The sequence below is a fragment of the Electrophorus electricus genome, chromosome 2 (assembly GCF_041902795.1).
Source record: "Electrophorus electricus isolate QZ-2024a chromosome 2, ASM4190279v1, whole genome shotgun sequence".
Taxonomy (NCBI): Eukaryota; Metazoa; Chordata; class Actinopteri; order Gymnotiformes; family Gymnotidae; genus Electrophorus; species Electrophorus electricus.
This window is the reverse complement of record NC_137498.1, coordinates 35,664,691-35,690,664: the sequence shown is the minus strand read 5'-3', so window position 1 is coordinate 35,690,664 and position 25,974 is coordinate 35,664,691. Positions and strand designations below refer to the sequence as shown.

Sequence of the window (25,974 nt, the reverse complement as noted above, 5' to 3'; positions counted from 1 at the left end):
CAAGTCAAACCATGTTTCAGGCAAGATGTTACATAGACTACTGTCAAAGAGATGTCCCACACCATTAAGGTCACTGCAGATGATGCTTTCAACAGGGTTTGAGCAAGATCAAACATTAGCTCCCATACAGATGTGTCCCTGCCACTCAAAGCCAGAGCATGGTGGAGATGTCAGACAGAGAGCAGGCCCTAAGGGGTCTCTGGGAGACAAATGCAGCTTCATGTCTCCAGCCTCTCATTCACACGGCACATCAAGCCAGGCAGCACAGGCTGGAACAGGTCCTCTCTAAGCTCTTTGAAAACCACCCTACTCTGAAGCGGCCGTATCTGGGACGACCGCGGGCGCACTTTGACACATCTCAACCGCCAGGGTGCCAGCGTGCCGCCTACATGACCCCCCCCCCACCCCAGTTGCTTCTGGTTACTGAGGCTGCACGCAGGATAAGCAGGCACAGGCGCAATTAGATGGAAATCTTGTTTCCATGGATTTCTCTTCTTTCGCTTGACCTCGCTTTTTTCAGAAAAATAAGGCCTTCACTGTTTGTTTGTTGTTAGTCTCCTCTCCCCCTGTTCCTCAGCAATGTGAATGGGGAATTGTGCACGTGGCTCTGTCTTACGGGAACACAGTAAATGAGCCTCAATCGTATGAGTGAGCACATTTTAAAAAAGCGGGAAAAAACCATTTAGTAAGCATTACCATATTCTGAGGGAAAGATCATAATCATCTCATTGAAGGTGCACTTTAAATAGAACTGAGCAGAATGACCCACACTTCCCTTCCAGGGGAAATGAGCACAGCCTGGCAGAGCAAGCTGCCTGCCTCTCCCAGCTCACAGCAAAAACCTAATCGCTATTTATGTGGAAAATGATCTTTTATAGTTAATTAGAGCATCAGCCACGAGAGCAAGCTCTTTAAAGTTGTTTTGGCAAGGAATGGCACGCTAAAATTGAAGAGGGAAGCTCAGGCCAGGTTGTTCAATAATATCAACTGGGTACTAATTGGACATTTAAAGAGTTAGCGAAAAAAGGAAAACAAATAATAAACAAACAAGGACAGCGGTTAATGGGAGACAATAGCTTAATCAGCTGAGGGAGACACATTTAGAGTGCGCCATGAGAAAAATGGGGTCAGGATTATGGGGAGTGATGGCGGCACTGGCAGCCCTGATCATTCAGCCCTAATTACAAGGCAGGGTGAGGCCCAGAGGCAGGCAGGGAAGCTGGGTGTGGTGGATGTTTACCTGAGACACCCTCCCCTTCCAAGATCAGATCCCCAGGACACAGACACACACAGAGAGTGCTGCGTAAGCACTGCCTCACATAGTTATACACAGGACCATTCCTCTTAGGAAAACAATAGCTTAGCACTAGGCGTTAAGATTAGCTCTCCTCCATTAATATTCACTCACACATCCATGGGTGTCGGCCGATCTCTCCAGCGCTTATTACACGGGCATGTCTGCGCAGATATGGGGGAGCAAGGTCATAAAAAAAAGAAAAACCATTTCACAACAGACTAACAAAGCATTACAAAGGCTTAAACATTAGGTGGGCTAAATTACATCGCTTTACTCTTCACATTGAAAATGAACAAAGCATCAGTGTATGCTTGCCATGTTTATCGCCACTCTCTGCTGCTCGTTACATTGGCTGTGCAAGTATTTTGAGTAATCCGGCCCTCAAATGAGGGCTAGCAAACACGAGATAAGCATCCAGCCAACTTCTCGGTCTGCGAGGCATGCTGTTCTTACCAAATAATTATTAAGTCTTGGCAACTGTCAAGAGTCTAATTCAGACGCTGCAATGTGAGAGGAGAGAAGAGGAGAAGAGAGGACAGGAGAGCACTTAACAGTCTAAAAGCCTCACAAAAAATGTATTAACCACCAGCCCTGCATTTTTCCATAAGCCTGGCTATGTCTTTCTATCACCACGGTGACCCTACTGAGATAGCAGTGTTCGCCATGCTCAGATCAGCAGTTTAGTCTCCCCCCAAAAGCCAAATAAATCCAGCCAATTTGCCATGACTACAGTGTCAATAAACAGGGCCGAGGGTGCGTGGCATGTGGAGAGGCGTGAGAAAGGGCGGGCGGAGTGCCAGCCTGAGCAGCCAGAACGTGGCCCGGATGAAAGGAGCTGTCAGAAAAAGCTCACAAGGGAGAGCACACGCAGTCAGCCAGGCACAAGCAAGCACACTGTGCATGTGGCAGAGGAATGCTTCTGTTGGAGAAATGCAGACTAAATATCACCGCTCCTGGGGGTCAGGAGCACTCATGACAGTTTAGTCAAGTCACGTAATTATGTGAGTGGCTGCTACATTTATCTACAAACCTCTGCACCCAGCAGTGAAGTGTGTGGTGCTGTACATTGGGCATTGGTGAGGGCCAGACTAATGAAAGCACCTCTTTGAAGGAGGAGTGGAGATGGTGCAGGTTTGGAGCAGAAGGGAGCAGTCGGAAAGCTCACTGATCAAACATGCTGGCCTCTCAGGTAACACGCCTGTCTGCCTCTCTCACAGGCAACACCTGAGCCTAGGTCAGGTCACACACCCTCACCCACACAGAGTGCAGTGCTACAGGGCACAAATAGCCCAGCTACTCTAAGCTCAAAGAAAGAGGCTCTGATGTCCAAATGGATGTCTTACATGAAAAAGGCCCAAAAACAAGGAGCCCAGCTGAAGCTGTTTGGCTGGCTGTCTGTGCAGAGAGGAGACATGGAGCAGAGCCCATGGGAACAGCTCCACTGCTGCCCTCCTACTCTGCCACTGGCTCATTGATAATGCAAAGGGTCATTGACCCTAAGAGCAGCTTTGGACACTGTAACATGATAAAGCAGCCATGCTAGCACTGTGGCGTGTGATCTTGAGGTGAGCGGACACTAAGGCGAGGGTTTAAAGTGCGCTTTAAGACCTGATGGGGCTGAAGTGCCTTTTCAGTCACATAACAAAAGGTGAAGAATGAAGAATGCCCCCCCCCCCCCCCCCCCCGCCCACTGAACTCTCACCAACACTCACAGCTAAACCCTCCTGTGTTCCTTAACCTCTGCAAGACTGTAGAAGAGTCCAATACGTGCTCTACATGAACTGTTTTGATGTATATTTAAAACTGAAGCACAATTAAAGGGTTCACTCACGCATCCACCAGCCAGGATTTCAAAGGGCAATGGGACAGTGCCATCTTTCTGCATGGCTTTTCCTCTTACAAAGTCATTTACCTGAGGAAGAAAAGGCAGTGACATAAGCAGACATGTTACTCTACAACAAGTGACCAGCCCAGCCACAGCCACAATGTTAGATCCACTTCAAATAATCAAACAGAAGTTTAGCTCTTTAGCACCTCAGTCTAGAGTAACAGGAGTCACAGCTAGGTAGTTAACAGAATGTTCCAGTAACCGCTGGAAGTAAATCACTGAGTTGGTTTTTCTAAATTGACTAAGATAACAATACCTAAAAAAACAAAAAAAACAAAACATGATGTTCCTGTAAACAGAGCAGTCTTTACATAGTTTTTGTGTGTGTGTGTGTGTGTGTGTGAGCTCAGTGGGTTGAGGCGGACACAAACGCGTGTCTTTGGGGAGTGGAGTGGTGAGATGGTGAACAGGCCCAGGCTGATGTGGTGAGGGCTGAGCACTTACTGTAAGCTTTATGGCTTTCTCGGGAGCCACACCCAGAAGCTGCGGTACCAGCCCTATAATCAGGAAACAAGATGATTAAAAAAGAGGGGAGCTTAAGGAAGCACAACTCATGGCCAGGAGAAATTTCCTCAATATAAAGCTGACCCCATGCACCCAAATACGCCCACCAGCCTGACGGCAGCGAGCACTATTGATGTGGGGTGCTCAGATACTGGGATGGCAGCAGCGCAATGCATGTGAAAGAAAAATCCATTTCCTCCCCTTAAAAGCAAGCTTAACCAAAGTTTACATAGGCTTCAATTACCACACTCAGAATCCTAGCCTGAACAAGCACTGAAAAAGAGGAATTGAAAGTCGTGAGGATAAACTAAACCTGTGCTCACACACACACAAACACAATTGCAAACACACGCACTCTCACACAAGCCCAGCAGTAACAGTTTTAACGGTGTGGGTGAGTAAGGGTCGGCTTGGCTACATAGCAACATCAGAGCCGAGCTGCTTGTGGTGTGCTCTCTGTGCAAGCTTAAGCCAGCGAACACACTAATCATTCTTTCAAACGTAATCATGCATTTAAGCACCTACTGCTCTCTCATGATGCTTGCTTACTTGCGGTTTCAAAGAGAGTGACGAGCCAGTGTTCACAAAGTTCACAAAGGGACTTCACTCTTCAGTAAACAAACTTTTTCACAATGTTATTAAGTGGGCTTGTTTTCTTACTGGACTGATCTCAGCTGTTGGATGCATCTTTGAGTTATAGGGGGTGTTCTTACCAGAGTTCCACTCAGGACTCCCCACTCTGTGGGAAATGAAGGTTCTATCCCCTTTGTTAGCTTGATCCAGTCTAGGATGAGCTGGTCGTATCTTTAATACAATTTATGTGGGTCTCATTCCTGCCTGTCAAGATTTCAATCCCAACAGTGACATGATCTGGAACAACCTTGCCAATAGCTGCAAAGAGTAAAACTCCACTAAAGACTACTCTGGTCACTATAGTGACATTCAGAGATTTAAAAAGCCCTGTCTGCATTCATACACCTCATGGTTAAATACCAGTATGTGCCTTTTGTCTCCTCTGCATATGGCCTTCCGAGCATGCTGGGGTGTTTTTTGGGCGCAGGAGCCCTGTCTACTCCTTTCTGAAAGCCATATCCAGAGCAGGTCCATAGTAGCTGTGCAGCCTGGGGGCACTGACCTCTGTAGAGGCCAAAGAAGCCCTCGTAGCGCAGCACCTTCTTGAAGCAGTCGAAGCTGTTCTTGTACATAAGCTCTCCAATGAAGGAGCCCGAGGAGCGCTGGTTCTGCATGCGTGTCTTCACCAAGTCAATGGGGTAGACAGCCGTAGCACCCACAGCTAATGCACAGACACAAAGGAAGGGGTGTTAAAACGCAGGGCTTCCAATCTAACATGGAAATTAGTGGAAAATGGTAGCAGTTCTTTTCAATTGTGCAAGGGTGGTGATGGGGAAGTGTATGTCTGAGTAAGTACAAGTGAGGAAATAAGTGTGAGAAGATTGCGGGCTCATCAGCCAGGCCTTATTTGACAGGTCTGCACTGGACACCGTGGGGACACAGGGCCGACAGGCTTAATTAAAGAGCGAACCGGCCGCACGCTACCTCCTTATTAACCTGTCTCCCCCAAGAGAGCCAGTCTGGAGCCAAGCACTAAGCCAAGCACCACCTACTCTCTCTGTATCTCACACACACACACACACACACACACAAAAACACACACACACACAGACACACCCCTCTGATCACTCTCAGGTACAAAAGATTCCATACAGGAGGTTCCCATGCATACTCTTGTCTCCTTCTTAAGCAGGTTAGATCGGCCCCTCTGAAGGAAATAGGGCAGCCTTTGTTTTTTACTTGCCCCCCACCCCCTTGCACTGTGGTGAGAAGAGGGGATAGGGCAGGGCAGGTAAAGGAGCTGAGGCACAATGATGCGTGACTCACCCCCAGCCAATGAGCCCAGGGTGAACCTGTACGCAGACTCTGCTATTTGAAGCAGAACAGAGCGGGACAGGTCCCCACCAGACTGCTGCTTACACAGACAAACAGTCAGAGAATAAGAGGTAGAAAGAGATAGAAAGAGAAAGGAAGTGAGTTAGGATCAACATTTTGTCAAATGATATTTCAAGTAATAATTTCTCAAATAGTTCTACAAACCCCATTTCCCATTAAGAATTCATTCCTCTGTGAAAGAATCCCAACTATGTTTGACATCAACAAAATTTCCATTGTGCATATTTGGTCAGATGTAGCCCATGCCTTGCAGATTAAACTGATCACATCTTATATTTATCAGACCACCCTCAAAAAGACTAAATCAAATAATTAAGCTAAATCAAATAATTACTGACCATAAAATATTGATTATGCATTCTATTCAATTCAATTCAGGTCCCTGGTCAAAGTATGCATGCTTAAAAGAAAAGCACCTTCTGAAACCTGACGGCTTTAATACAGTTTCCCCATTCTGAGAGAAAAGTTCAGTTAGGATTTTGAATTGTATTTTATTATATTTAAATTTTATTCTGGTTGAGTGTTGTAGTGGAAGGAACAGTGTTAGTGAAGCAAGCATCCAATGTCCAGGACCAACTTTGACTGCAGCCCGACAGTGAAGAGTGAAAGGAGAATTAGAACCAGCCAAGCATTCCGTGCCACATTCCCCGCCAGAGATACCTGTCGCCCTGCCCGCCCTGCATTTGTACCACTCCCTTGAAACAGGACCACTTGTCAAGGGCTCACAGGACCCCTGGCACACACCCCTGGCTTTTCTCTTGGGGGTGGCCTAGGAGAGTAGAGTGATGGGATGGTTGGGGAAAAGCTGGCCTGTAGCCCACAGGCCCAGACCACAGCCCAGAGCTGCTCGTTGTGGTGGGACTGGCGTCTCTGCTTGGGGCCCCTGCCTCGGACTACCCACCATGGAAGAATAACTCAGCCCTTAGCACGTCTGGAAGCATAGCTTCTGACAAAATAAAAACACAAATACAGCATCCCTCTTTCTCTTTCCCTCTCTCTTTCTCCCAATCTTTGTCCTTCTCTCTCTCCCTCTCCCTCTTCTCCCCGCACAAACCTCTGTGTCTGTTTTTATTTCCCTCCTAGCTGCCCATGGAGAGTGATAACTTTCCTCCACTGCTGGGCTTGCATTTTATTTACAACTTTTTATACATGTGTACTACACGTTGACGACAGCTTCAGATATTCGCTTTTTTTTCTTTCTCGCTGCTATGGCCGTAACAGTTGCTGGAAAAGAAAAAGAAAAACCAAGTGCCAGTGCACCGTTTTTAGTAGCTCCAAGTTAAATTAAAAGCACTCACAAAACACATCACTGTTCTTATTGCAACAACATCAAGACTGAGTGAGGACTCTGAATATTTAAAGCTTATAAACCAACCCTTTTTATGACAAGGCTGTAAATGGGGGGGGGGGGAAGCAACAACACAATATCAAGGGACCATTAGTCTTTCAAAGGCTGTGCATAACACCGCTCCAGATGAATTACAATGAGAAACCATAAATATTGAAGCAATGCAGCTACTGTGTGCAAGTGAATCTAGTTCTCTTCTGTGGTACCTGTCTCTGGACCGCCGCTAGGTTGTAGGGTAGGGCTCCCTCCTCCAGTGGGGCGATCTTGTCGATGTCCACTAAACCAACGCGCCTGTTGAGCGGGGAAAGGCAGGGGAAAGATTCACTTCCCATCAAACTGCTCCAGGAAGCTTTTACTGTTCAATGTTATGACATACCACTTTTCAAACAGGTCTGAGTTCCAAACATTCTTCAATGTCTTTCCCATACCTGTGCTTCCCCTTTCAAAGCATAACGTCTATGTGAAGCAATTATCTCAAGCATCTCCAATTACAGCAAGAAGGGGCCTATTACCATATCACATGGCAAAGAAATAATATCATGTAGAAAACAATTACCACCCACGGGATGCTGCAAGGCTCCTGAGGAAGCCAAAGGTGTACAGTCAGGTGGCCTTTCCTGGGCAAGACCATCCTGCCCTTCACCAACATTCAAAAACAGGATTTTAAGGCACTAGCAGTTGATTTAACCAACTCCACGTACACATAACTCCTATGTTGACATGGTTCCCCCAAGAGCAAGCAGATTATGGATTAACCTGCTGCAAATATTTTTGTAATATATAGATGCATTAGGTATTAGATTGGAGTGTGCATTTGAATATGTGTATTGCTGTAATACTGTAGGCTGGTGCTTCATCCCAATACCCAGCCAAACAAGGAGGGTTATGTGTATCCTCAAAGTATACAAATGACCAAACTGTTTCCTATCAAATTACACTGGACTGAAGCAGGGGAATTTGTAGAAAGTGACAAAGAGGAGACCTGATTAGGGTGCGTGTCAGAAAGACAGAAGGTGACAGTCAGGTGTGAGCCCTCATGAGGAAACCTGCTCATACTCACTTTTAAGCCCTTCTGCCCAAGTTTCACACAGAAGCTTGCAGTAATGCTCAGCTGATGACTCAGCAAGCCCAGCCCAGCTTCCACAATGACTCACCCACGCGGCTCCGACAGGTCAGCCAGCTGGAACAGGATGTCCACCTCCATGGGGGTCACCTGACCAAACCTCTGAGCAGCTATGATGAACTCCTCTGAACGACAGAAAGCGGAAATAAAGAAGAGAGTGAGTCACAACTCAGAAAGCATAGTAGCTACAACAGCACTTCCATCATTATTGCATTCCTCTGACCAGAGGGCTCCCAGGGCTGTCCCTGCTCATTCATTACCCTTCATTCTCAGACTGAGAAGCTGGATTTGAAGCTGAAGGTATTGAATATCGGTGCAGTGTGAAGGTTAAGTGCTGAGTGGTAATGAGCAGGATGAGGCAGGCTGCTTTACAGTGGGATTCCCACTCCACTGGTATAGAGTGACTGCTCTGAAAAGGGCAGCATGTGTTCTTACACAGAGCCTTATTGAATGGGGCCGAGCTCAGCTTACCTCTGCCTTTAAACACGCTCTGGAGTGTGAAGGGTCTGTGGTCACAGATTGCATGGGCACCTGACTCTTAACATTGCTCTCATGCACAAACAATCCTCTATATGTGCCACTTCCACTCTCCACACAGATTCATCTTTATGTTAATTGGCTGTTACCAACTAGCATGAGGTCATGAGCCTGAGGCTACACTTTTCTTTCTTGGTTCCAATTCTGTGCAGTAGCCGCAAAGACATAAAAGTGCACCAAACTCATTCTGATGAAGGTAAAATTCCCAGTGCTGCATGTCTGAGTTAGGGTTTCATTTCCTTTCCTTTATGTGTACTTGCCATTCAGCTGTTTGCAGGCATAAACGTGGCTGGGGTGCCATGGCAGGCTCTAACCTGTGTCGCGCACCCCATACAAACCCTGTCGGCCAAGGCTCAGACTGAAATGCAGACGTGGAAGCAAGCACGCCCCGGCTCCCAGTGGTGGCCAGCCGTCTCTGGGGGAACGCCACGGTACATTCACCCCAACCCGCCCCACCCCACCCCACCCCGGTCTCCTGCGGGCCTGATAGCATCACAGGCAGGGTGAAAGAGAGCCGCACATCGGGCCCAGTGGGGGTGGGGGATTTGTGCTGTTTCACAGGTCAGCAGGCGGCCATGGAGCCCTATCATGGGCCAAGGCCCGGATCATAGTTAACATTGTTATTCTGGTATTAAAAGATAATCTTTAACATTTTTATTCTGGTATTACCAGATGTGTGAAGGAGCAGAATTAGAGAATCTGAAATAATATGGGAGGGGGTGCTCATTGTACCGATCCATGTGGTAGTGCAAACAATTCCGATTTTCTATAATTTCTTATGCTGCATTTTTCCTGCTGCCTCAATATACATATGTCCCATGCCACTATCACACTCCTGAGGGCCATACCTATTCAAACGATTACAGGGTGAGGGAGACAGGCATTGGTCATTAAAGCCAACACAGGGACAACAGACAGAGCAGCATTATGGGTAACAATGGCCTTGCTTTGTTTTCTCTACCAACCTTTAGTGACTTCAACATCTCTGTGATGGCTGGCCATGGTAGTGTAGATCTTTCTAACAAGCTCCATGTTATTAAGCAGAGAGTTAAAACCGTTGAAGTAGGAGAAGCTGACCTGGTGTGATGTACTGCCACCGGCAGCCTGTGTTAGGAAAACACCCACACGTGCACATGCATACAAAATAACATTCTTTTAGAAAAAATCATTCAATTTTTTTTTGAAGGAGTGACAGACATGAGTCAAAGTGTGTATTTATTTAGTGCTCAGTGGGGTGAGTTAGTTAAAAATGTAGCTTTGTTGCCACAGAGTTGTATGGGGAGAAAAGAACTGTTTGTAATTTCATACGGATTCAAGCCCCAGGGGCACTTTAATTAAGTTCTTTTATGAGGAACATATAAATTAGAAAATGTAGCATGAGGTAAGTCCTTTAATAGCCTTTGTGAAAAAAGGCTTAAAACATCCAAGTTCCCCATATACTGCATACTCTCCAAATACACACCTTTTGTGTTTTAAATTAAAATAAATTTTAGAATTTCACTGTATGACAGAATTGGAATGTGGGTGAATCTTTTTTGTAGTAAAAGGACATACAGACTTGCTCTCTTTGGCTGTTGGGGGTGGGAAGAGTGCGGAAAATCAGTCCCACCTCTCACTAGATGGTGCTGTGTGCTTTGAAGAAACAGTGATGCAGAATAGCAGCCACAAATCAAACAGCGTGCCCAAAGCCCTTCTTGCCAAGAGGACATTTGTAGAATCCTCACATACACATGTTCTGAAACAGTTAATACCAGTCTGCTAGCTGACATGGGCGGAATAAACAATATAATGTAAAAAAAAATATTTAGGCTTCCATTTCAATTTATCTTTCACATCAACTAAATTAAAGGAGTGTGTATGGAAACTTGGTCTGATGAGCACACTGTCTTTAATTTATTTGTAATGGGTTTGCAAGTGTGCGTTTACAAACATATAGCAGAACCCTGAGGTTTATAAGGCACACACTGTGAAGAAAATGACAGACTCAACAGTATGTTTACAAAACAGGCCACAACACACACAAACACACACACACACACACACACACACACACACAGTATATGTCTTCAGTGTTTTAATGCACTCTTAAGAGGCTCTGAAGCAGAGGTTTATCTTTAAATAGCTTTTCTGTCTGCTTAACTCTGTACAAACTCCTGATTTCTTCTAAAAACAACTGTGAAACTCAAACAAGCACATAAGCAAAGCTGTCTTACAGCCACCAAGCACTCCTCAACAAACGGCGTGAGCATGTGGGGCCTGATGGTGATCATGATGTCCCTGAAGTCCAGAGCAGTGATGGTGCCACTCTTTGCCTTGTCTCTCTGTGCAAATGCCTGTCTGGCATGCTCCAACTGCATCTCCTGTAGAGGTGTCCACACACACACACACACACACACACACACACACACACACACACACACACACACACACACACAGAGAACTACAGTAGGAGCTTTTGAACTGAGTGTTGAAGCGCAGACATTTGAATGCATAAAGGTGGTTACTACTTTCCCATATAGATGAAGGCCTTTGACCTTTGACTTGTCTGTGCAATGCACCAGGCTCCTCACACATTTTCAACACAAATATGTATGAGCTGCATAAACCGCTGTGCGATGTTGCTTCTGTTTCAATAACCCAGTATTTTACAAGTATAAATAATAGGTAAATGATAGAAAAGCCACCCCCGGTTGGACTTTGGCCAATCCTGGTAGTCTTAGAATCCAGCAGTTGTCAGTTGATATTAATCACAGATTCTGAACCCCATCTGCCAACCGAACACAGTTCTATTTGATTGTCATTATGGCCAATCTGACCTATATAATGTACTCTATTATTTAACCGATTTGGTTATTTAAATGAATGAATGAATGAATGAATGAATGAATGCCAAAAATCCAGGAATGAAGAAAAACTGGGCATATAATTTGGTAGATTACTTTGCAGTACTTGGTACACTGAAAGTAAAATGCAAATGTAGCATTGTTAAACTGAGATCCAGCCATGCTGCCACAATAATATCCACACATTTCACAAGAAATGATGAAGAATGGGAAGCATATACTCAAAGGCAACCCCTCAGATGATTTCAGAAATACCAGACCTGTTCTACCACATTCAACTACATAGAGATAAACAATCTATCAGGCCAGTGTAACACTGTCTAAAGAGCTAAACAGAGTTAGATTTATATATATATTATATATATATATATATATATATATATATATATATATATATATATATATATATATATATATATATATATATATAAAAACAAAACTTTAAAAAGCTGTGAGAATTAAAGTGCACAGAAGAGAATGTGTATTTTATGCCAGATCTTTAAAAAAGGTACTACAAATAATACCATGAGACATGGGACCATCTGCCATTCCAGCAAGAAAGTTTCATACTCCACGGTACAGAATAAGAGGACCACAGAACTTGGTAATACTAAGTGAATTCAAATAGATAATAACAACCTGTCTGTAAAACAACCATATTTGTATAATAAAATAAATCACCTTAATTTACACATATACAGTTTAGTATAAGAGAAGATGACTGGAGCACAGGGAGAAAAAAGGAACACCAAGTTCATGTTGAAAAGTAGGGGAGAGAAAGCCAGAACAGGAGCAGGCGTGCATTCTGCCAGGCTGGTACAGCCACCACCACATGGAGCAGCTGCCATGACTCAGGCCTCCCAGTTTACAGTTCCAGCCTCTTAAAACCTTAACTTACTGCAACTGCGAGCATTTCAGGAGCATGGTTTTCATTCTGCAGGGAAGACTCCATACCTCAGAAAGCCAATGCTGTGACCGCCTCAGCAATTATTGTTGCTTTAATTGTCCTTGGATTCAAATAAAAACCTTTGATGAGCCACCAGTGTTTGGAATTTTTCAATTCAAGCACTGGCATTAAATTCACATTTACACAATAAAACAGCTGCTTAGATAAAACACTTGGCGGTCTTCTGGATGTCATCAACACTGCTCAGGCTGGAAACAATTCTGGATGTTGGAAGTCTTAGACTTAGTCTTAGACTCACTTCTGCAAGTCTTAGACAGCAATACCATTCCTAGTTTGTGAGCCAGATCTCTGACCTGGTGTCATGGGCCACATCTCTGTATGCCAATACCATCAAATGACTGTGATATGACACACAAAATAACATAGCCAGCACTGAAACTCACTGATTCATTAAGGGAGGGTAAATATGATTTCAAGAATTTCTGTTCTTCATTGAGGGTAAATCAGTATGAAAGCCAGAGAGAGACACTTGTAGCAGGTTCAATCTCCAAATAACCTCATAATACATAGCTCCATCTGGTTCACCGATCTTGAGCTACAAGAATGGAGCAGCATCTACTGTGGAGGGGTGGCCTTAATAAAGGCTGCTTTAATATCTCCCAATCCAAAACACATGCCATAGTCATACACTACAAATATACCTTATGAGGACAACAGGATCACACAAGATCCCATACTGCACCAGTACAGCACATGTGCTTCTCAACTAGTAAAACTGCACAGTAACACATGACTAGGAATAGATTTGATGTCAATTCATGATTTACAGCAATTTAATACCTGATTTTAAATATGATATTTGAACACTAATTGTGTGAGCCCTGCAATGAACCTTGACATTATTTGGGGAAACCCCCGACTGACTCTTAGATCCATGACCGGGACAAAAAAACATTTCCCATAATAAAACTGGATTTCCTGGATTCACTTTAAAAAAACATCTGTGTAATTCTGTCAATTTGTGGGATTAAATAAGCAAAATAAGATGTATTTTACATAGATAAATTAAGATTATTTTACATAGATAAATTAAGATTATTACAGTAACAGTCCTGATATGGTATTGGAAACAACTAATGTTAGAGAGTGCAAGTCCTGAAGACAAAATTAATTCTTGGCTACAAACACAATATCAGTGTGTTTCTCATAGTATGTTTCCTTACAACCATCTGGACCATGTTAGGTTTAATATAGAAATCTTATTCAGATAGCACGAGTGTAGGTGCAAACTTGGCACCAGTGAGGCTCCTATACACTCTGCCACTTTCAGGTCTAGACATTATATTGGAAAATGGCTCACATGCAGCAAATACAAAAGACTGCAGGAGCACAATTGATACCATCATTTATGGAGGAGAAAACGTCTACCTGTTTGGAGGAATCGCTAGACTGCAGTGGGGTTACGTCACCTAATGAGAAACAAATGCTGGCATTGGAATATAACGCCAGTGTTTCATTATTGAGTAACTAGGTCAATATGGCTCATTGTGCTACGGGAAGCTGTGGCCAGAACACCCTGCTCCCTGTCAGTCCTAGCCAAGGCAGGCCAGGCCCAAACCCACACCCAGTCTCAAACCCACAACCAGACACAAACCCACAACCAGACACAAACCCACAACCAGCCCCAATCCCACATTCAGGTTCAATCCCACACCCCGTAACAAACCCATACCCAGGCTACGCAGGTGAAGGCTTATAGGCTGAAAGCAGAAAATTTACCTAACCGCTTATCTGCTTAAAGTTTGTGTCAAAGAGGGCAAGAAAGAAAGAGAGAGAGAGAGAGAGAGAGAGAGAGAGAGAGAGAGAGAGAGAGAGAGAGAGAATAATAAGACAGGAGAAAACAGTGTCAGTACTCACCAGCAGGAACTGGGTGAACTCCCCATAGTTGAGGTGTTTCTTCCTTTCTTTACCAAAATGAAGCTGAATAAACTCAGAGTTCCAGTTGAATGGGATATGCTTATGAATGGTAGTCTGGCCAAACACTTGTTTCACATCCCCTGAAAGACACATTAGTAGTAAGAGATTGCATAATCTATTTCAGTATGTTTCAAGAAAACTGCTAATGACAACATGATACATTTTGCTTAATCTGGGAAGATAATACCTCTTTTATAGATCTAGTCTATAAAACGCTCAGATTCAGTCTCAATAGCTTTAATCTGTTTCTGAAAAACATCCAGTGAAGCATAATATATACTGTTACTGAAAAGGAGAACAGCCTGAGATGGTAAGATGTCTACTAATAAGGTGCATACCCATTAGACAAACAATTGCACATAGTGATAATGAATGATATTTACATTTATGGCATTTGTCAGATACTCTTAATCAGGGCGACTTAAAAAAAGTGCTTTATCATTTACTCATAGAATGAACTAGAATGCTGTTGAAATACAGAGACCAATACTGATGCTTAGAAGTGCAAAAATGCATAAGCTCTATCAGACAACAATTAGTGCACAAGTAAACAATTAAACAACAAGTACTAGAGTTAGTCAACATAGAAGCAGTTAACATCAGTGCAATAAACAATACCCTACAATAAGTACTAGAATTCCAGTTAGTCAATATAGGACAAGATCAGTGGTCATTTAAATATTCCACAAATAGATGGGTCTTTAGTCTGCGTTTAAGACTGCAAGGAACTCTGCTGTCCAGACAGCAAGCAGAAGTCCACTCCACCATCTAGGAACAAGGACAGAGAATAGTCTCGATGCTTGTCTTCCATGAGATGTGAAGTACAGTGTTTCAAGCTGAGCCGTACTTGAGATTTGAAGGAATCGAGGTATGGATCAAGCTTTGACCATTGACATTGTGTATGGGGGGGTTGGTCCATTTCTGGCTTTGTAGGCAAGCATCAAGGTTTTAAATCTGATGCGTGCAGCTACTGGGAGCCAATGAAGGGAACCCAGCAGTGGAGTGACATGTGTAAACTTCAGAAGACTGAAGACCAGTAGTGTTGCTGCATTCTAGACTAGTTGTACAGTTGTAGATGGCTCTTAGAGGAAGACCAGCAAGTAGCAAGTTGCAGTAGTCTAGCTTTGAGATTACAAGAGACTGCAAAAGTAAATGGGCAGCTTCCTGCGAGAGAACGGGTTGAATCCTTCGTATGTTACAAAGGAGCAATCTGTAAGACCGGGTCAGATGATGCACATGTTACTTGGGCCCATTCTTCTGGGAGCATGACAGTTCTAAAAGGTTTTCTTTTTAATGAGGTAATAAATATATAACATTACTATAGAGTTTGACTGAACTGCTGCACTAGGTCTGCATTTATGGACTTGTCAACACTCAAGTCTCTATCCTTTTGATCTCTTTGGTAGGAGTACAGTCAAGCAGTTGGTACACATCTCAGACTGCATGTATACTATTGTATTTCAATAAATTAGTAAATAAGGGGAGAGAGGACGAGACCATGGGGTAAACTCAGTTAATTCTGAACTAATTTCTTTGGCCGGTTAAAAAAATAGCATTCCCCCTCAAAAAATAAACTATCTTAAAAGAACAAGTTTAATGCTTTTAATGGCATTGAGAAGGTTTTAAACAGAAGGGTTCTGGCACAATTGACACAGTAAATATAGTATATTTAGTGACAGTATCAAGTGACAAGACCATGTCTAAAAAGTCTAAAAACACACAGAACGTGAATGTAGTTAAATACTTCTATAACTGTCCCCTCCCTCAAGACAAATATAACACAGTCTGTAGGACATTCATTAACCTTACAGTCAGCAAAAACATCAGACCTTTTAATTATCATGACAAACCATCACATCTAAATACCTAATTGATCAATTTAGATAGGAAAAATTTACATATGTGCATATTATCAAGCTAAACGATCATACTCCCTACTGACTACAACAATTATACCAAAAGTTTCCTTCTCTCTGGGCATAAACAGCATGTGATCTGCATCTGAAATAAGGTTGTGCTGATGCATCCCAACTGCAGAAGGCAAACATTGGGCTGTTTAAATCAATTAGGCAAATCTGCAGCATGCACCGTGCCCACGTGGCTGTGGCTGTGGCTCTGTGCCACAGCGCCCCAAAGCATTAAGATAATAGTGACAGTAACATCTCTAACCTGCGGTGAAGGTGTCATCCTAATTGCTCTGTCCCAGTTCCCTGTGCTGCCTTGTCAGCTTAATGGGTGTAAAACTTGAAAACCCCCCTCAACCACGCACCAAATGAAACTGAGCAGCGTTTTAAAGAGCAGGCATTCTCCCTCAGTCTACGGATCAATGAAGTGTTACTGCTTCACTTGATGGAAAACACTGTCTAACAGCTCAGGCTGTAATGAACAGTTCTTTGAATAAATAAAGTGTGATGAGTGCAACTTTCCTGTCAGGATCAGGCCTGCTAAAAATAAGCATGACTTTCAAAGAGTGTGACGCATAAAAAGGCACTCACCGAAGGTGGCCACTCCGTTGCCAGTTTTGTCAAAGAGCTGGAAAGCAACCATGAAGAGTGCATCTGGAGCACACAGCACTGACTCGAAGGCCACAAACTCCTGAAAGGAGATCAGCCTGGTGGAGGGAGACAAACAGACTTCCAGGCTCGGAGTCGCTCCAGTACACGCTAGTGCTGCATTATTGTATGATGAGTGGGTATCAGTCACTGATTACTGCTTCTCGCAGTGAAACAAAAAAGGTAGCACATGTTTTCATTGTGAACACTTGACACTTGAGTGATTTGTTCAACTGTAATTATCAGACTAAAATTATGATGTACAAAACATCTAAATACACAGTCCAGTCTCAATTCTAGGCACAGGGCTTAAGTGAATGACAAAACAAATTGACATAACAGGCTATTCATATATTACAATCTTGATTGAAGTGCTTCCAATTTGACTGTCAAATGTCATTACCTCAGGCACTGAAAATGGCAACAGCTAAAATAAACCTCTCAGTCCCCTTCAAAACAACTGGAAATACAGTGCATAGAGTGATTACATGGAGCAACAAAACTTTCATTATAGTGTGGTGCCCTACTATACATCCAAACTGCCTTCATGGCTTTTTCTAAACATAATGCATCCACTATCCAGAGAATTGCACAAGCATGCTACAAGATTTGTTTTGTCCTTTTCCTAAAGAATTAAATCAAACACTAACTATTATTCATCCAACATGATATTTGAGCATGATATTTGTCAATATAGCAGCACCCACACACTATCTCCTCCACTGTCTCTCTTTCTCTCACATATACACAAACACACACACACACACACACACACACACACAAACACACGCACGCATGCAAACACCCATCATCAAACAAGCAATTTTAACATTCATGGGAAACCCTAGGGACTGTGCAATCTAGTCTTTATTTAAGATAAGTTCAAAGTTGCCTCAACTCCATTATGAATTTCACAAATGGATACAGTAATTACACGAGGTCAGTACTAATGAGCAGTCCCCAATGCGTGCATCTCTAATTTATTTCAATTTCCAGGGAGCAATGATTACATTTTCGTGACCACTCTAATTAATTTCGTTACTGATGAAATTCAAAGGAACTGAGGATTTACACGCCTCCAGCATGCAAAATCAGGCATATTGCACAGTCAAGAGCAGTTGTTTCATTAACTAAGCTGACAGTTTGAGAACAGCGGCATGCTGCTTTGGAGTGGGCGGCGGGCCACAAAGCCACTCCGCTGAGCCCATGCACTAGTGATTAAAACCCAAGGCAAACAGGCTACCACTGCCACTTTCAGGAAGAGAACATCGCCTGTTTAAAGTTTGCTGCAGAGTAAATGGACCTAAATCTGAGAAGTATTCACAACAGTTCATGGCAACACTGGGCTTAGAATGGTGAAATGAAATCAGCCACAGTGTAATGGACACAAGTATTTCATAACCAATACACCTAAAATCAGTTTTATCTGAACATCTACATTACATATTCTCTCCCAGCACAAGCAGAAAAGGCACAGTCAGAGGATGAGGCCTATGATGGTTGATTAGCAATGACATGGCTACTAGAAAATGATTTTAAAATATACCAAAGTCATGTAAAACTCACAAAATTAAGGATTAAATAATCAAATCAATACAGAACATCTTCCAACCATCAACTAACTGGAACACTCAGGATTGCAAAAATGCAATCCCATACCACCCCATCTTCAAGACTTTACTGTAGGAACCTACTGAATTGTTTAATAATGCAATGCAATTCAGAAGGTGCATTTTCTGAAGCCCTGTGTGTAAAACAGTTTTACATTTTTTGTTACTCACATGCATCTTTAGTAAAGTAAAAGGCCAACAGAAAAAGGTTCTATAGGATAGAGATATATCAAGTTATTTAAGCTATTAAAATGGATGCAATCTTAAAGATTTTCATTCTTAAGAATTCCTGTTTCATTTGTCTATGCAAGCGCTCAATCATTTGTTTACCACAAAAACCTCAGAGCTGCAGACAGGAAATGACAACATATGGAATTTTGTGGTTATTTAATATACAATATTTTCATTGCTGTATACTGTAGCTATTACTGCTTTTTAAATCCATTATTTTAAATGAATTTTGCCAGTTTAGTTTTTAAAATATTATTTCCAGGACACAGTGCACATGGTTTTATATGTTAAACTTGAACTATGTCCCTATATTACAATCCATTCTTTTCTTCGTGTGGAGGTGCATTTACACCTGAGAAAACTGTATCCCCTTAACCCACATAGCTCTTCGAACAGAATGGAGGCTTTTATCCTTTGCTGGTAAACACTGTCGCTAAAAGATAACAGAAACACTATTTACAGACTTATTATTACAGTAGCTTAGCGTAGCAGCTTTTATCCATGACAGCTGAGGAGAGAGCACCTTCAATAAGCTCTGGGTCTGTCATTGTCCCTGACAACTCTGCAGAGGGGACACTGTCTGTTTTAGCTTTCCCTGAGTGCACACCTCAGTCCAGGCTGAATGAACACAGGTATGGCCTGCTATTTTCCCAGCATGCCATCTTTACAAAGTTTTAACCCCCAAGAGACTATGGAGTTTCACACATGAAGAATTTTTTCATCAAAAATGGAGAGGGAGTGGGGAAAAAAAAGATAGAGAATGCGTCTGAGTCAGCAGGGATGTCTACATGTGTAGAATGACTGATTTCCAAAATGCTGGTGCGATGCCTCTCAAACAGGGCAAGGAGTGATTCAGCGCCTGACAGATGCCACGATATCACCGTCACTCATTTCTCCATATGCTCAGGCACATGATGAGGTGTACTGCATCCTTTCCCTGAAAGTGGGACTATACATTATTCACACATTAATCAGATGGAATCAATCAAATCAATGTTCCAAGACCATTATACTTCCAAAACATTCCCAAATACACATATATCCCATATAACAGGTATTAACAGATATACTAGAACTTGGCCATTTGCTTAACATGAGTACTGCAGTAGAGAGTATGATTAACCACTGAGTAAAGGTTATGTAATACATTAAATTTCTAAAAACGACTACATTTACTGTTATTTAATTTTATTTATTGAATTTTTCCTTCAGAGGATTCGCCACTAATTCAAGTGCTTCAATAAGAAAGGAACATGCAGGACATCGTTGCAAGCTAGTTAATTATATGACTACAATGTCTGCCCTCTGCACACCTGGTCCTGCTGGATGTCTTTCACTGTAGCATTAGTGTTACAATTAGTGTTACATAAAATAGTATTTATAGTATAGATGTACAATTAAGAGATAATTACATTCTTTTTTTCAATTAAATGCTGCAGTTATTATTAATTGTACAATATCAGTCTTGTGAAACACAAAATGTATATTCTTATCAACATAATCTGTGTATGCATTCATTATTTTTGCTTTTGTTTGACTTAATCCAACAATCTTCCCATTACTATTCAAACCCCTACAAATATCCAAATGAGGTTCAGATACAAAGCTCAAGCCATGATTCTATAATAGTTATCCCTTAATAGCTCCAATGCAGCCATTTATCCAGACTCAAAGTCATACAATGCACAGCAGCTGAATGGCACAAGCAATTACTGAGCATGTGTGCCTCTCCCTCTTTAGAGCGGCCTCAATAATGTGTGCAGCATGACCACATGCACTCTGTATGCCACGGACCAGGTGGTTGCCGTGGCAACACACAATCTTTTTGACTTACCCTAACATTTCATTGGCCATCATTATGTATCATTAAAAACATACATATTAATGTAAAAAGGGGTGGAATTGTGCTACTGAAAGGAATTGCACCTGAGTGCAGTATTGTGCATTAAGATTTCTGACCCTTTATTCTAGCACAGGATTAAAAAGGAAGATACTGCTGCATTATCTCAAACCACTGGACAACAAAAGCATTGTTTATAACTCCCATGTACTGTGCACTTTTATAACACAAGAAATCATGATTTTCAGAAAGAAAACATTAAAAAACATGAGACATAAAATGAACTTGGCTCCTTTGTACATTTATCTAAAAAAGCATTTAAACTTGGGGGTCAAAGGCCAGAGCTACTCAAATTCTCCCAGTCCTTCAGTTATCCAGGCTCTCTCTTAAGTGAGCTTGAATTATGAGTCCACATAGGACATTGACAGGTGAACTCAGTGATTACATGTGATTCAATTTATTTTTCCCAACAATATTATAATTAAGAAAAATTATGATAGTGCTCTGTTTTTGTTATTGTTTTGTGTTTTTTGTTTACCAAGAACCCTCTCAATTTTGTACTAAAGCAGGCATATGGAGTGAGCACTGCCACTTTTACTACTAGCAACCTTTCTTGTATTCTGTATTGAAGGACTTGTTTATATTTGTAACTCAGTTCCCTTGGTCCAGACCAAAAGAGAAAATGATACATTGTTGCATTTTAGTCCTGATTCACTTAGTGGTCACACTGACATATTTAGCCAAAGGCTATAAACAAGTCATATGGATAAAGTCACATCCTGATTGGACAGCTTTTTTTAAATGTATATTTTGTGACAATAACTATGATAATTCCAAACAAAGGTTCGAGACAATGCTCTATACTGGGCTAAAAGCACTTATGAGTTTTGTGAATATTTGTTGGTATTTTTACCAGCTGAACCATCTTGTGATATCACATCTTGCGTTTGGTGCCTTTGGTCCGTACTGCATTCGTACTTCAAACAAACCACACCAGCATGTGTTTGAAAGTGGACAGACTGCTCAGTTGGTCTTGGTCTGATAACTGCAAACAAAGTATGAAAGGCAGCATTCTCATGCACTCTAATGAACAGCAATAACAGTAATCACAGAAGGGTTCATAGCACCCTAAATGTTTTCTTTTGGAACTGAAGCTTTATTTGGACATTGTCCCATTTTGGCATTTTTATGGCAATGTCCACAAAATGGAGTTATTTCAGTTACAAATTTCTAGTTTGGCCTGCACATTAGAATCTGACCAGTGGCCACATACACCAAGCTCCCACATGGCTTGTTCTTGTATGTTTCTATACTTGTGTGGGACAGCAAATAAGGGGAAGAATGTCACAATTGAGGGCTTATTACATGAACAACGTTCCTTACAATAACCTTGTTGCCACAAGTGAGATCTGACAGCAATGATAACCAGATATCTTCTGCATGTGGATTTTCAGACTAGATCAGTGTGGTCAAGATCCAGCTTGTGGGCCTTCAAACCTGACCTTTACTGCACCCTGATATGATCAGATGTGACTGTACTGAATGAAAGGTATAACCCCAGTAAAATCAGCAAACACTGTGTCATCATGGGGGAAATTGTACCTGTTGTGTGATCAAGAGCTACAAAAGACACAAGTACAAAATAAGGACTACTTACAAATGTATGTTAAATGAAGTTCATTTGTCATATTATAATAGAAACAAATGCCCATTTCATTATGCTTTGTTTCATAAGACCAAAAACTGTACCTGACTTTGGTTTAGTTTTATACCAAATTTTAAAAAAATGAACACCCACCCATTTTTGGTTTGGTTCACAACACCTGCCACCAGACCTGTGGCCTCCTTGGACAGCTTTATGGCTGTGTGTGCATGAAGGAACTTGTACACAAAGTCCTCTGGAGACATGTAGCTCTCGCCATTTTTCTCAACACTGGCATACTGTAAAAACAATAACAAATCATTATGCATTCATATGCCACTGAAATAAGCATATGAACCATTCATTTGTCTGCAATTTGGTTTGCCTGTTGTTCTGTTTGTTGAATTTTGGTGTAGTAAATTATATTAAAGGTCTATTAAACCTTATAGGTTACACTTTGAATTTGTTATTGAAAACACATGAGGACCTAATGCAACATTCAAAATGGTCTGAAATAAAAAGCCAGAAGATTCATGAATAGGTTACTTTAGCAATACAATAATGTAATCAACATACGTTTCATGTGTGTGATAATAATTACATCAGTAGGCTTACAATTCTGACAAGCAACTTAAAATTACAAGAACATCAGTAAAATGCAAAAGTGCGGGTACCAAAGGAATAAAAATAAAAAACAGTGGCCTGGTCATACACACAGAAAATTTCATTCAGTACTCAGATAAACAGTGTTAAGGCCTACTTATTAGCAAATGTGTTAATTAGTGATTATTGCAGCAAACATAATCCCCATAGTGCCCCTAGGGTTAGGCTGAATGCCGAATATAGCTCGTTGTAGTTATGCTGTTGTTGTCTAGTCATGCAAACCACCTATGTAACCTTTAGGAACTCCACATCATATATTCATGTGAACTTACTATGAGTTCCATACAGTGCTGGTTTCATTTTAAAATTAATCCTCAGGTTTTCTTTCTGTAATGAGAAATTCATTACATGGTTACATCAAAAAGAGGAATACTGCTCATCAAATGCCATTAAAGCTCTGTCTCTTGACTATGAGCCAAGGCTAATGAGACTTATGTAATACTGGCAGCTGCATCATGTTTGGGCCACATAATTCAGTGCTTTGATCTCTAACCCCCTGGATGAGCCAAATCTTGACTTACCTTTAAGAAAATGGACTTGAGCTCAGCAGGGTCGGCCCTCCTTATAACTGTCTGTCAAAATAAGCAAACACTTCATCACCCACATATACAAAAAATCACTTCCAGTTATTCCCTTTCTCTTCAATTCAATTTGTTCAGTGTATTACATCATAGTATTTTTCCATAAAATAATGAAAAACTTAAATTTAAATTACAGTATAATTCCTCTCATACTTAACATACGAAAAAGAAAACTTAAACTGCAATAGCAAAGCAAGTTTGCAACTATGATAGCAGTCAACAGTGTGTAAATGGATCCAAAAGTATTTTGATTCTGGTTTACAGCCCAGGGGCAAGAGCTGTTCATGTGTGTGGCAGTACAATAGTGAATACTGCTTTGACAGCTACAAAAGAGAAGAAGGAAAAACATGTTTCATGTAGGATGTGCAGGACTTTAATGATGTTCTGGATTCTACCCATGATGAGCGTCCTTTAGCACCACCTTTTTATAGCTTTATGACCTGACACAGCATACATTTACATTCATGGCATTTAGCTGATGCTTTTATCCAAAGTGACTTACAACTATGACTGAGTACACCTTGAGCAATTGAGGGTTAAGGGCCTTGCTCAGGGACCCAACGGTGGCTACTTGGCAGTGGTGGGACTTGAACCAGCAACCTTCCGCTCTTTGATTTTATTACATGTAAGTATATTTAAGCTACACGTTTCTGGAATTTGATGATTAACAAGAAGCATGTCTATTTTGTAACCTTATTTTACCACACACTAAATGTAAAGGCTAAATGATTTCCACAATAAGGCATAGTCAGAAAGAAATGACAACAAACTAATTAAAGAAAATAACAACGACAGATTCAAATGAAAAGAATTACTGCTAGATGACGAAAGCGTTCAATTTGATGAATTCCGACACAGCAGAATGCTGTGAATCCAACTCTAGCCATAGCAAAGTCAGCTGCCTTGCTAACTTGGGACAGATCCATTTAGTAAGGTGAACCCCTTAACTGCCCACTTAAGGACATTTACCCTGACCTCTGGACATTGTACAGAGAATTACCGCGTCTGTTGGCTTAAATGAGGGAAGGCTTAGCTAATGTTACAATGTCACTGAGACTAGTTGTCACCTTACACAGTAGCTAATAGGCTAACAACATAGCCATCTTGTTGGTGAAGGTTACTAGCTAGCTAGCCAGCTCGTTGGCTAGCTAGCTAATCTGATTGTCTTCTCAGTAGTAAAGCCTTGCACGAGAGTGTTTCATATAGTCCTTATTTACGGATCGAAAAGGTATTAAGCCCCTTCTACAGATGGAAAGTACAGTTTTATTTTCATAAGAACAGTGCTTACCTTTGCAGCCATGATCAGCTATCTTAGAACTATTACAAGGGGGTGACTTCCTTAGGCGTGATGACGTTTCCATGGAAATCACGTGCGGGATACAGCGGTACGGGGCTCAAATTCCCACGTGGGGCCAGAAGTGTCAGAGGATGCTTCCCGCTCCTGAAACGAGGCGGAATAGGTGGCAGCGGTTTATTGAATTTTAGAAACTCTTACTAATAAATTACATATACTTGAATGACGAAAGTAATGTGTACAATGAAAACTCAATTATTCATTGAGGCTTGAGAGGGGAGTTTAAACTGAATACATTTCAGTGCCATCAGCACCCGTTCAGACGTTTCCACTTTGACTTTGTCTGTGTTTCGAGTGCGTTAATTATTATTTATTTCGGGTACTTATTTTATTAGAAAAATCCTTTTTGTCTTTTTATTAAGCCTGTGTTAATTGGGTTTCTGTGTCTTAAAACATTTGCCCAAAAGTGTGCACCTGCCACAAGAACTACTTGCGTGCAAATAAAACTAATTACGAAAGCGACTACTCACACCAACACAACAAACTGAGCCAAAGGGGATATCTCGATTTGAGTCAGTTCTAAAGATACATTTGATAAGCCTACATAAAAAGCTCTAGTAATTTCATAATACTCATACAATTTCATACAAAAAACTAGATACAAGACTACAACACTGTGGTAAATTTCAAAGAATATACATTTGCTGATTTTATCAATGTACTGATTTTGTAGAATTATCTTAAGCGTTGCCACTACAAGCACGATGACATGATGGCTTTTTGACAGAGTACTGATGCAGAGGCTAATGCAAAACCTTTGATTTTAATCTACTTTTCCCATCACTTCCTTTCTTCTAAAAGGTTCCTGTACCTTATTTCGAGCTATTCCCACTGCTATTTGCTTTGTGATGGGGGGATTCCATGACTACAAAAGGAAAGGTTAACATTACCCACAGCATAAAAACAATTTTGAAGGGAGCAAAAGGTCTCTAATGGTAGATGGTCTTCAAAGAAAATGCATTTTGTGCTCAAAATAATTCATAGCTTTTTGCTGGTTGCTTCTTGGGATCTAGGAGCAGCAACATGAACCACAGTATTTTTCACAGCAGGTTTCCTCTGCCTCAAAAATTGGCTTTACTGAGGTTGCTCTACCCCAAAAATATTGATGG

At 41.6% G+C, this 25,974-nt stretch overlaps 1 protein-coding gene across 4 annotated transcripts in view; it reads right to left on the bottom strand.

The window, feature by feature from the left end:
* The window catches only part of slc25a13 (solute carrier family 25 member 13), a 33,982-nt gene extending 9,061 nt beyond the window's left edge, over positions 1-24,921 (bottom strand). Inside the window, exons 1-14 of one of the 4 annotated variants that reach the window (XM_027012075.3) lie at positions 24,800-24,881; positions 23,452-23,502; positions 23,203-23,257; positions 22,424-22,566; positions 16,888-17,003; positions 14,333-14,472; positions 10,879-11,025; positions 9,631-9,769; positions 8,160-8,253; positions 7,212-7,296; positions 5,589-5,673; positions 4,825-4,983; positions 3,630-3,682; positions 3,129-3,209 (exon numbers count right to left, since the gene is read on the bottom strand). In XM_027012075.3, coding sequence (XP_026867876.1) covers positions 3,129-3,209; positions 3,630-3,682; positions 4,825-4,983; positions 5,589-5,673; positions 7,212-7,296; positions 8,160-8,253; positions 9,631-9,769; positions 10,879-11,025; positions 14,333-14,472; positions 16,888-17,003; positions 22,424-22,566; positions 23,203-23,214 — 1,254 coding nt within the window. In that variant the 5' untranslated portion in view covers positions 23,215-23,257; positions 23,452-23,502; positions 24,800-24,881. Of the gene's footprint in view, positions 1-3,128; positions 3,210-3,629; positions 3,683-4,824; positions 4,984-5,588; positions 5,674-7,211; positions 7,297-8,159; positions 8,254-9,630; positions 9,770-10,878; positions 11,026-14,332; positions 14,473-16,887; positions 17,004-21,538; positions 21,671-22,423; positions 22,567-23,202; positions 23,258-23,451; positions 23,503-24,799 lie in introns of those variants that run through there. The other 3 variants (XM_027012074.3, XM_027012076.3, XM_081701468.1) reach the window with 3 other exon arrangements.
* Positions 24,922-25,974: the final 1,053 nt, after the last annotated feature.